The 12,486-nt window shown below is 42.0% G+C and overlaps 2 protein-coding genes across 2 annotated transcripts in view; one reads left to right on the forward strand and one right to left on the reverse strand.

Moving 5' to 3' along the window:
- cemip (cell migration inducing hyaluronidase 1) overlaps positions 1–1,227 on the forward strand; it is an 88,189-nt gene extending 86,962 nt beyond the window's left edge. Inside the window, exon 28 of the mRNA XM_031812431.1 lies at positions 1–1,227. This exon is cut by the window's left edge and continues 756 nt beyond it. The gene's annotated coding sequence lies outside the window, so the exon portion shown is untranslated.
- A 1,430-nt stretch (positions 1,228–2,657) lies between these two features.
- Positions 2,658–8,510, reverse strand: LOC109877172 (LRP chaperone MESD-like). Its single transcript, XM_031812432.1, has 3 exons — positions 8,292–8,510; positions 7,453–7,685; positions 2,658–3,746 (listed from the first exon to the last, which is right to left on the reverse strand). The coding sequence occupies exons 1-3, from the start codon at positions 8,448–8,450 to the stop codon at positions 3,482–3,484; spliced, it is 657 nt and encodes a 218-aa protein (XP_031668292.1). The 5' UTR covers positions 8,451–8,510; the 3' UTR covers positions 2,658–3,481.
- Positions 8,511–12,486: the final 3,976 nt, after the last annotated feature.

The following is a 12,486-nucleotide window of genomic DNA, read 5'->3' on the forward strand; positions in this document are numbered from 1 at the left end:
AATAATACTGTGAAATGATGATAATGCCTTTTTAGTGTGAGAGCTGTTTGAAAAGACCACCTGAAATTTCAGCCTGTTTTGGTGGGATGGAGTTTTGGCCTACCTGGTGACATCACCATTAGTTAATAGACCAATAACGAAGAGAGTTACAAACCAGTTACAAAACTCTCTGCCAATAACAGCTAGACCACACCCAGCCAGTCCTAGCTAAATCCTTGCTTCAGAAATTGCTCTTTGTTAAGAAGCTATTTGTATTACTTTTTGACCATTTTAATTCAAAACAATCACTTAATTGTTACCCAGAAATGATTTGATATTGTGGTAAAAACAGGTGCATTGGGCCTTTTTAAGATGAACATAAAAAACTTTTAGGTACATTATGAGATATATTTACCCTTCTGCTGGATAAAAAGCAGGTGCAGACATTTAGTCCATCTGTCCGGAAGATTCCATTCCAGAGAAGCTGTTTCCCTGTGTTTTATGTGAGGGCTCTAGATCGCTTACTTGATATCGTGTAATGTTTGGTTTCATATAACTGTTCATATCAACGTTTGTGGTCCATCGGTCCATTTTATTAAACATACCAGTATGTAAAGAACCCCCAAAATGATCCTGAATATATCCAAGGACATTTTTTTGGTCACTTCTAAAGTGCTATCTGGTCTTAGACAATACTCCCAAATCAAAACTTTAAATGTTATTTAAGCAATTTATATATTGATTATAAATTGGCGATTTTTCTTCAAATCTGGCAAGAATCAGATAAATGTTTCCCTTTGCCCGAAATAGCTGGTCTTTTTTCGGACGTGATAGTTGTTAGTGTTTTGTATGTTTAAATGTGTTTTTAAAAATTCCACAGATTGATAACAGAGATATATTTTATACTTATTTATTGTACAGACATAATTGAACAAAATCTACAAGGGACATCTTTTGAGTTGTATTGTATTCTGGTCCTGAATTGTATGTAAGAATAATAATACTATAACATTTAAAACAATCCTACTAAACACTGCTATGGCATAATATCATCCTAGTTACCGCAATGTTTTGTTTTAACCCTACACTAAATGGATGTGATGTATTATACATGACTTGGGCTTGTAAAGTAATTCAATCTCATGACTTAAAATCTTTGAATGACTTTTGTACATAAATAAATGAATAAGTGAATTTATAAGCCTGTGTGTGTGAACCTCAATAAAGACTTTCTGCACAGAAACACCAGTTAACGTTGCAGTAATACATTTCTCATGTTCTACTACCTGTTATCCAATTATTGTTTGAACCAAAAAACACATCAGTTCCACATTTCCACCATTAGCCTACACATCTTGGCCAGGTCGCAATTGTAAATGAGAACTTGTTCTCAACTTGCCTACCTGGTTAAATAAAGGTAAAATAAAAAAATAAAAAAAAATAAAAATTTGAACAGACACTTTGGTTTGGGGTTGTCCCAAATGGCACCCTATTCCCAATGAGCCCTGGTCAAAAGTAGTGCACTAGGTAACAGGGTGCCATTTGGGATGCTATCCTAGCAGCATTATTGGAGAAGTTAATGGGCTCTGCAGGTTGGAATTACTATCAGCAAGGGGCAATGGTTGGCTCCAGCCACGTTGGTTCTCATGTGCTGGTTCCTTTGTGTGCGTGTGTGAGCACAGCGTAAAGGGTGTGGCTCCCAGGCCCATTATAAATCATTGTGGAATGCTGAGCTATGCTCACATGCTGAGAGAGAGAGAGAGCGCTAGAGAGGACTAGTTAAGTGGAGGCCTCCAGCTCTGGACCTCAGTAACCCTCTAAAACTGTAAAACATCACAAGGCTGGGGCTCTGTTGGCTTACATAAAGGAAAAAATCAGACGCCCAACAATACAATACAAACAATACAAACAGAATGTTTCTTGGTTATAGCAGGTTAATGCTGAACTGATTGAATCCAGCCCAAGTATTAAATCAGAACAATACAAACAGAATGTTTCTTGGTTATAGCAGGTTAATGCTGAACTGATTGAATCCAGCCCAAGTATTAAATCAGAACAATACAAACAGAATGTTTCTTGGTTATAGCAGGTTAATGCTGAACTGATTGAATCCAGCCCAAGTATTAAATCAGAACAATACAAACAGAATGTTTCTTGGTTATAGCAGGTTAATGCTGAACTGATTGAATCTAGGCTTAACACCATTATTTCCAGTCCACCTGCGTTTAGACATGCCAGACGGGATATACAGAACATGACAATACAAATCCCAACACAGTTGAAGTCTGTAGGGACAGGCGTGGCGTAGAGTCCACCGCGTTATGGGGCTATGAGTCTGTAGGGACAGGCAGTCATGTTGAGTCCACCACGTTATGGCGCTATCTGCCTGTCCCTACAGACTGATAGCCCATTAACACAGTGGACTCAACATGACTATCAGTCTGTAGGGACAGGCAGAATCATGTTGAGTCCACCACATTATGGGGCTATGAGTCTGTAAGGACAGGCAGATAGCCTCATAATGCAGTGGACTCAACATTTGTTGCTCCTTCCAAGACTAATTTGTTCACCCCCCCACCTTCAGGGATGTGGTAAATAGTAAAAGAGGACGAGTAGAGGGAATGTCTCCGTTCACACATATTACTACCCCAAAAAGCAACCCATTAACTTAACAGGACTGACAAAGAAAATCATTTTATTCTGTCATTTATTGAAGATCCATGTACAACATGACCACTGCAATTGTATGTTACAAGTCAATACTGAACTCAACTGTATTATTGAAGGTGAATACAAGAAATCAACAATCAAAAAGAATCACAGTCATCTATGTGTGCGTCCCAAATAGAACTCATTACCTGTGTAGTGCAGTACTAAATCAGTGGTTTTGGCACAGGTAGGAAAATCAGTTTGTGCTCAAATAATTTCCTGTATTACTTATGTTTTATTGGAATAATGAAATACAATGCCTCTAACAAATGTACTGGAAAACAATGACAATATTGACAGTGCTTCAATGTCATATTGAAGCACTGGTTGGATTCAGAAATTGTTTCAAAATAAAAAATGTCACATTGTAAAAGAGACAAGTCATCGACAAGCCATACAAACATTTTGACCTTCAGACTCAGTGACAGGTGTGTAAAATAAACCATAAACCTCAAAGCTACACTAACATCTGCTCTGAGGTCAGTCATTGACCCTGACTTTAATAGGTTTGAAAGAGTACACAGTGCCACAAACTGTCTTGTGCCGAGTCACCGTTGAACCTCTCTCCAAGTCCCTTCCCCTAGCCTCTACCACCTCAGTGTCTGCAGATCTGTAGCAGCTCCATAAAGCCTGATTGAAAGGCTAGGTAGTAGTCAGACGCATCTTTCTTCTACCCATTGGCCTCAGATCTGCAAATACTAAAGTAAAAGAAGCTAGGTGATGTTGCTGGTCTGGACGGGTCTTGTGATTGTTCTGCCAATCCCATCTCATCTCTCTCTCCATCATCAGCCAATCACAGTTCAACCTTGTCTTTACTTGCTCTGTTGCCGTCCAGGTCGGGTTTCTTGCCCTCCGACTTCTTCTTGCCCTTCTTTTTGGTGTTCACTTCGTTCTGCTGCTTGGCGCTGTCATCTTTCTTGGCGGCCTTCCCGGGGAACACCTGGCCTTCCACGGTGACCTCGGCGCAGCGCTCCTGGGCCACCAGGAAGTCCTTGACCTCCCACGCGAAGCTGCCATCTCGCAGCATGAAGATGACCCGGTTGGAGCCCACCACAAACCTACAGTACAAGGGGAGAGGAGGGACAACATGGGACATTAGCCTAAGTCTAAAGTTTGGGAATAAAGAAACCTGCAAAAACAACATTTATTTTTTACAATAATGAACTAATCTACTGTCAACATTTTGTTTGGTTACGTAGAGTATTAGTGTACTTTGTTCAGGGTTGCAAAGGGTTGGAAACTTTACGGGGAATATCCATGGGAAGTTTGCTTCAATTCATCAAAATGTTAGCTTATAACAGTGAACCTTTTTTTGTGGGATACACAAGGCAATTCTAGGTTGTGTGGCATATTTTGGTTAAAATATCCCCAATTCAATGGAATTGCAACCCTCTGCATGCACAGTGCATTCTCCCATCACATGTACAGCTGATTCTCAAGATCTTGCAAACTAATGACATGCTATTGAGCCCACACTACTAGACTGTCTGACCCAAGGACTACAGTTGAAATCGGATGTTTACATACACCTTAGTTTAAAATGTACACTGCTCAAAAAAATAAAGGGAACACTAAAATAACACATCCTAGATCTGAATGAATGAAATATTCTTATTAAATACTTTTTTCTTTACAAAATCACACAGAACTTATCAATGGAAATCAAATTTTTCAACCCATGGAGGTCTGGATTTGGAGTCACACACTACAGGCTGATCCAACATTGATGTAATGTCTTTAAAACAAGTCAAAATGAGGCGCAGTAGTGTGTTTGGCCTCCACGTGCCTGTATGACCTCCCTACAACGCCTGGGCATGCTCCTGATGAGGTGGCGGATGGTCTCCTGAGGGATCTCCTCCCAGACCTGGACTAAAGCATCCGCCAACTCCTGGACAGTCTGTGGTGCAACGTGGCATTGGTGGATGGAGCGAGACATGATGTCTCAGATGTGCTCAATTGGATTCAGGTCTGGGGAACGGGCGGGCCAGTCCATAGCATCAATGCCTTCCTCTTGCAGGAACTGCTGACACACTCCAGCCACATGAGGTCTAGCATTTTCTTGCATTAGGAGGAACCCAGGGCCAACCGCACCAGCATATGGTCTCACAAGGGGTCTGAGGATCTCATCTCGGTACCTAATGGCAGTCAGGCTACCTCTGGTGAGCACATGGAGGACTGAGCGGCCCCCCAAAGAAATGCCACCCCACACCATGACTGACCCACCGCCAAACAGGTCATGCTGGAGGATGTTGCAGGCAGCAGAACGTTCTCCACGGCATCTCCAGACTGTCACATGTGCTCAGTGTGAACCTGCTTTCATCTGTGAAGAGCACAGGGCACCAGTGGCGAATTTGCCAAACGAAAAAAGCCCTGCATGGTGTTGGGCTGTAAGCACAACCCCCACCTGTGGACGTCGGGCCCTCATACCACCCTCATGGAGTCTGTTTCTGACCGTTTGAGCAGACACATGCACATTTGTGGCCTGCTGGAGGTCATTTAGCAGGGCTCTGGCAGTGCTCCTCCTGCTCCTCCTTGCACAAAGGCGGAGGTAGCGGTCCTGCTGCTGGGTTGTTGCCCTCCTACGGCCTCCTCCACGTCTCCTGATGTACTGGCCTGTCTCCTGGTAGCGCCTCCATGCTCTGGACACTACGCTGACAGACACAGCAAACCTTCTTACCACAGCTCACAGTGATGTGCCATCCTGGATGAGCTGCACTACCTGAGCCACTTGTGTGGGTTGTAGACTCAGTCTCATGCTACCACTAGAGTGAAAGCACCGCCAGCATTCAAAAGTGACCAAAACATCAGCCAGGAAGCATAGGAACTGAGAAGTGGTCTGTGGTCCCCACCTGCAGAACCACTCCTTTATTGGGTGTGTCTTGCTAATTGCCTATAATTTCCACCTGTTGTCTATTCCATTTGCACAACAGCATGTGAAATGTATTGTCAATCAGTGTTGCTTCCTAAGTGGACAGTTTGATTTCACAGAAGTGTGATTGACTTGGAGTTACATTGTGTTGTTTAAGTGTTCCCTTTATTTTTTTGAGCAGTGTATTTGGCTCAGTTTTTCACAATTCCTGACATTTAATCCAAGTAAGAATTCCCTGTCTTAAGTCAGTTAGGATCACCACTTTATTTTAAGAATATGAAATGTCTGAATAATAGTAGAGAATGATTTAGTTCAGCTTTTATTTCTTTCATCACGTTCCCAGTGGGTCAGAAGTTTACATACACTCAATTAGTATTTGGTAGCATTGCCTTTAAATAGTTTAACTTGGGTTAAATGTTTTGGGTAGCCTTCCACAATAAGTTGGGTGAATTTTGGCCCATTCCTCCTGATAGAGCTGGTGTAACTGAGTCAGGTTTGTAGGCCTCCTTGCTCGCACACACTTTTTCAGTTCTGCCCACAAATTTTCTATAGGATTGAGGTCAGGGCTTTGTGATGGCCACTCCAATACCTTGACTTTGATGTCCTTAAGCCATTTTGTACCAACTTTGGAAGTATGCTTGGGGTCATAGTCCATTTGGAAGACCCATTTGCAACCAAGCTTTAACTTCCTGACTGATGTCTTGAGATGTTGCTTCAATATATCCACATTATATTCCGTGATGCCATCTATTTTGTGAAGTGCACCAGTCCCTCCTGCAGCAAAGCACCCCCACAACATGATGCTGCCACCCCTGTGCTTCACGTTTGGGATGGTGTTCTTTGGCTTGCAAGCGTCCCCTCTTTTTCTCCAAACATAACGATGGTCATTATGGCCAAACAGTTCTATTTTTATTTCATCAGACAAGAGGACATTTCTCCAAAAAGTACAATCTTTGTCCCCATGTCAAGTTGCAAACCGTAGTCTGGCTTTTTTAAGATAGTTTTGGAGTAGTGGCTTCTTCCTCGCTGTGTGGCCTTTCAGGTTATGCCGATATAGGACTCATTTTACTGTGGATATAGATAAGTTTGTACCTGTTTCGTCCAACATCTTCACAAGGTCCTTTGCGGTTGTTCTGGGATTGATTTGCACTTTTCGCACCAAAGTACGTTCATCTCTAGAAGACAGACATCTCTGAGCGGTATGATGGCTGCATGGTCCCATGGTGTTTATACTTGCCTACTATTGTTTGTACAGATGAACGTGGTACCTTCAGGCATTTGGAAATTGCTCCCAAGGATGAACCAGACTTGTGGAGGTCTACAATTTTTTTCTGAGGACTTGGCTGATTTCTATTGATTTTCCCATGATGTCAAGCAAAGAGGCACTGAGTTTGAAGGTAGGCCTTGAAATACATCCACTGGTACACCTCCAATTGAGTCAAATGATGTCAATTAGCCTATCAGAAACTTCTAAAACCATGACATTATGGAATTTTCCAAGCTGTTTAAAAGGCACAGTCAACTTAGTGTATGTAAACTTCTGACCCACTGGAATTGTGATACAGTGAATTATAAATGATCTGTCTGTAAACAATTGTTGGAAAAATTACTTGTGTCATGCACAAAGCAGATTGCCCAAACTATAGTTTGTTAACAAGAAATTTGTGGAGTGGTTCAAAAATGAGTTTTCATGACTCCAACCTAAGTGTATGGAAACTTCTGACTTCAACTGTACATGCTTTCTGGTAAGTTGATTACATTGCTGGGTGGGGTGAATATATTTGATATGACATACATTAGTTTTTGTTAACTAGTAAATAGTAGCCTACAGAAACGTGTTTTAATCATTTCTAACTTGTTAACAATTTATGCATTAGACTAAAGTATAGGCCTACCTCTGAATGTCAAAATTGGCATTGAAGAGGCTGCTCTGCCACAGACTGGTCACCTCCTCAGTTTCCTTCTCCGTAGGCTCTCCCTCCACCGTGGCAAACACCATCAGAGTTTTTCCCTTCTTCGACATCTTCAGCAGCTCCTCAGGCTTGGAAGCATCCATCTTGGAAAAGTCGATAGGCGGGGGGGACCGTCTGTGCTCAGGGAGGTCGCCCTCCTCGATGTCATCGTCTTTCTGAAAGAAGTGGGGAGTTCTAGCTATTACACAATGAATGATATCATTGACTACAAGTACTTCAGTAATGCAACAGCAAAGCTATTCATTCAAATAGGAGCAATAGTAAATTGGCTATCCTAATTAACTAGTTAGCTAGATAGACAAAGAAAGTTTGGTGTGGAGAGCATTGCTTGCTGTTTGGGGTTTTAGGCTGGGTTTCTGTATAGCACTGTGACATCTGCTGATACATTCGATTGATGGATGAATACCCAGCTGCAAAGAATATATCACGTGAAACAGGATGAGTTCCTGGTTAGCTAGCTAGTTCACTCATTAACCAACCAATTAGCTAACTTAGCAGGTCAAGGTTAGCTAGTTACATTATATAATACAATGGACTATAGCTATGATGCTGCATGACAGCTATACCTTATCAGGAAGGAGCAATAGTTTGGGGCTAGTAGCTATCTAGCAAGCTACGAAGATCATTGTGATCAGACGGGGATTATGTTGGGCACGTTAGTTAGCTAGCTTCTGATTAGCCATTTAGTTAGCCGAGTTGCTAGCCAGCTGTCTGAGTAACTGAAAAGCAGCTATTAACCGAATTAAAAACGTGTTGTTTACCTCCCATTCTTCCAAAAGCCGTGCCATATCAGCATCATTGTAATCCCGGATATCTTTCTTCTTCTTGGGCTTGTTATTTTGACCGTCCGTTGCTAAAATACATATCAAATACGTACAGAGCAAAAGCACAGCACATCCCCACCTGAAGTCCGCCGCCATGCTTACAGATGGTGAACGGTGATTGGCTGAGAGTCTTTCTTCGGAGGACGTGACGAAGGAAAGGGGAATTGGTTACAATAAAATCACGTATATAAACCCTGGATTGCTACTGCTATAGAGAGGTTGGTTGTTTAGCAACAAAACCGACGTGTGCTCAGCTATGGGGCAAAACAGACGGGGTTGGCTTAGATTGTTGAAACATGTCATCTATATATAGTCAATATTTATTGAAAACATAAATGCATTTGCACAATGAGCACTTGTTGTCTCAGTAGCTATGCGTGGGTAAAATCACTGGGAAAGCCAAGCCAGATTTTTAAAAAGTATTACAACCTATGTTGTGATAATTGTGTTGTTTACTCTATAAATCCTGTTAGTTCATATGCCTTGCCGCTGTGATATATATAAGCCTAAGGCCGAGACAATAACAATGGACAACGACAAAATTAATTCAACTACACCTTTGTTTCGTCACACAACCGGAGAGCAACCTCTGTCCTGTGAAGTCCACAAACATATTGCATCTAACAAACTAACATGATTTACAGCATGGTCAAGCAAGTTACAGTTTCCATCATTTTCAGACTACTAAACAACTACTGATTTAGAACCACAAAGAGTTATTGCAAGTCGCAAAGAAAAAATGAGCTGCCTTCACTATTCCAGCAACATTTCAACTTCAACATTTCAACATCATCAAATCACCTCTGTAATCTAATACAGTGACAACTAAAAGATACCAAAAACAATGTAGTCCAATCAACGTAATCTGAATATGATGTGGCTGTCCATGGTTCTGATGTGTGTGTGTGTGTGTGTGTGTGTGTGTGTGTGTGTGTGTGTGTGTGTGTGTGTGTGTGTGTGTGTGTGTGTGTGTGTGTGTGTGTGTGTGTGTGTGTGTGTGTGTGTGTGTGTGTGTGTGTGTGTGTGTGTGTGTTCGTGCAAGTAGAAAAAACATGTTGATTCACCCTACTTGTAGAGAAACGGCAATACCATCCTCCTCTCTTTTATGTTGATGAAACGGTCTATGACTGTCATATAAACACTTTTTGTTTTTGTTGTCCTAGGCTTCCTGGCTAAAATGCTTTCTCACCTAACTTGCTTCAATGGGCAATGATGAGCCAGCTAGTTAACATTAACCTACTACATCTAGTTACATATTGAACTTACATCCTCTCAGGCCAGGGGCACAATGTATGCATTTATGGTTGGATCAGAATCGGCATTATAATCATTGGCCAGTATGGAGAAGTAAGTAAAACCTCTTGATGTGTTGTGATTGGTGTGAAGCCAAATCCAAACTGTCTTCCCTTTTTTTGGTGCGCCAGGACCATTCACAGTTGAGCTCACTCAGTTTAGCTCAATGCTGATTGGCTATTATTCAATACTTTTTTTTATCAAGGGAGGCCAAATGCTCGCTGGCTTCTCTTGCATTCAATTCTACGGGCAGCAACAATGTCATACTCTTTTTGACTAGACAGCCTCAGATAGATGGGCTACACATACAGAGACGGAGAGGCGCTGTTTCGCTCACTCAGATGCTTTCTCTGGTGAGATTAAATTGTGCCTCTTGCAAATTGAAGGAGAATTATATATTTTTTATTGGTAATTTTTGGGGGGAAGCCTGGCTTCCCTTGTAATCCATTAATACATGCCACTGTTGTCTATCAAATACATCGGTACAGTTGTTGGTTAGCTAGCCTGCACATTTTTGCTATATTAGCATTGGCATGAAATTAATCAATGCTAATATGGCAACACCTCACAAGACATGATATAAAGAACAAGATCAAACTAGCTTAAACAAGTCACTTCCGATTCCCAACATGGCAGTTTCTTGTCATTGTTGGTAGCTATCTGGACATGCAGAATCACAACAAATCATGGACTTCTGCCCAATTGAAGCATGAGCATGGTTTTTGTGACGTTGTCAGCTAATCCATCTATACATTGGCCATTGAGAGGCTTCGAAGCCGCTGGTCGGCCATATTGGCACTCCTCAGTAAAAGCAGTCCTCCATAGGAATTAATGGAATTCCACAGTATTTCAATTAAATGTTTCAAGAACAAAATTACATTTTTTTTGGGGGGGGGGTACAGTAACATTAGTCATCTAAAAAACTTGACTTTAAGGAAAATGACATCCTTATTGCTTAATTTACTTATTTAAATTAAATATTTAAATTTAAAAAGTATATATTTACAGTGACAACAGTGCCCTGTGCTGTTTTCTCAGTCCAACTTGCACATAAAATATCAAGACACAGCAATAAGTATTGAAAATATCAACAAAAGTCCAACCAAATATAATTCCATTTCTATGGGTCCAACCCACTATTGTTAATGCTTGGGCACCCCATGATTGTGTCATTGTATGATTCGAACCCTTCAGCTTACAACTTCACTCTTCACTGGATGGATGCCTGTCCTTTTAAATGTTCCTGTAGTGTGCAGGCTATAAAGGAAAGGAAAGGGGGATACCTAGTCAGTTGTACAACTGAATGCATTCAACTGAAATGTCTTCCGCATTTAACCACACCCCTCTATAGCACAGTACATGGGGTCAGTAGTGCTTCAGCAGAGATCTGGCCAGTCCACATAAACTGAAACATTTCCTCTCCGGCCTACTCCACCCAATGGCACCGTGCCCTGTGCAGCTGTGTGTGAGAGAGACTGACAATGCACAACCTGTGGCCTTAGCAGCAGAAGCTAGGTTGTCTGCTTCCAAGACACACAATACACACACACAGTCACACACACGTACACAGACACAGTGTCACACACGTGCATAAACACACGCACACAGGCACACACACACACATACATGGACAGTCTCACTCTCACGCACACACACACACACACACACAGCTCTGCTCAGATGGGCTGGGGGTTGAGTGGGATACCGTTAGTGACTTGAATACTGTATTTCCTTATTTAGCCTCCCTGTAGTAAAGTAAACTACCTCCTCAGACAAAAAGAGCCACACTTATTGTCTGATAGTGAGATCATAGTGAAGCATAAAATTAAATATCTATATATGTGTTTAAAGATTTCATGTTGAATTATGATGAGTATACACAGAAAACTATAGGACTCTGGGGAAGAGTGAATCACACACACACACACACACACACACACACACACACACACACACACACACACACACACACACACACACACACACACACACACACACACACACACACACACACACACACACACACACACACACACACACACACACACACACACACACACACACACACACTGTATTGCATTGTGATGGTTCATGTATTGTATTCCTTGTTTGTTATCTGACTCTAAGACTCTGGAAAGTATGCTGTGAATAGAATAGAATAGGACTTGCTGAGTCATGTACATATTACCTCAATTACCTCAACTAACCGGTGCCCACGCACATTGACTCTGTACCCCCTGTATATAGCCTCCACATTGACTCTGTACCCCCTGTATATAGCCTCCACATTGACTCTGTACCCCCTGTATATAGCCTCCACATTGACTCTGTACCTCCTGTATATAGCCTCCACATTGACTCTGTACCCCCTGTATAAAGCCTCCACATTGACTCTGTACCCCCTGTATATAGCCTCCACATTGACTCTGTACCCCCTGTATAAAGCCTCCACATTGACTCTGTACCCCCTGTATATAGCCTCCACATTGACTCTGTACCCCCTGTATATAGCCTCCACATTGACTCTGTACCCCCTGTATATAGCCTCCACATTGACTCTGTACCCCCTGTATATAGCCTCCACATTGACTCTGTACCCCCTGTATAAAGCCTCCACATTGACTCTGTACCCCCTGTATATAGCCTCCACATTGACTCTGTACCTCCTGTATATAGCCTCCACATTGACTCTGTACCCCCTGTATGTAGCCTCCACATTGAATCTGTACCCCCTGTATAAAGCCTCCACATTGACTCTGTACCCCCTGTATAAAGCCTCCACATTGACTCTGTACCTCCTGTATATAGCCTCCACATTGACTCTGTACCTCCTGTATAA

This window comes from Oncorhynchus kisutch, unplaced genomic scaffold, assembly GCF_002021735.2.
Source record: "Oncorhynchus kisutch isolate 150728-3 unplaced genomic scaffold, Okis_V2 Okis03b-Okis08b_hom, whole genome shotgun sequence".
Classification (NCBI taxonomy): domain Eukaryota; kingdom Metazoa; phylum Chordata; class Actinopteri; order Salmoniformes; family Salmonidae; genus Oncorhynchus; species Oncorhynchus kisutch.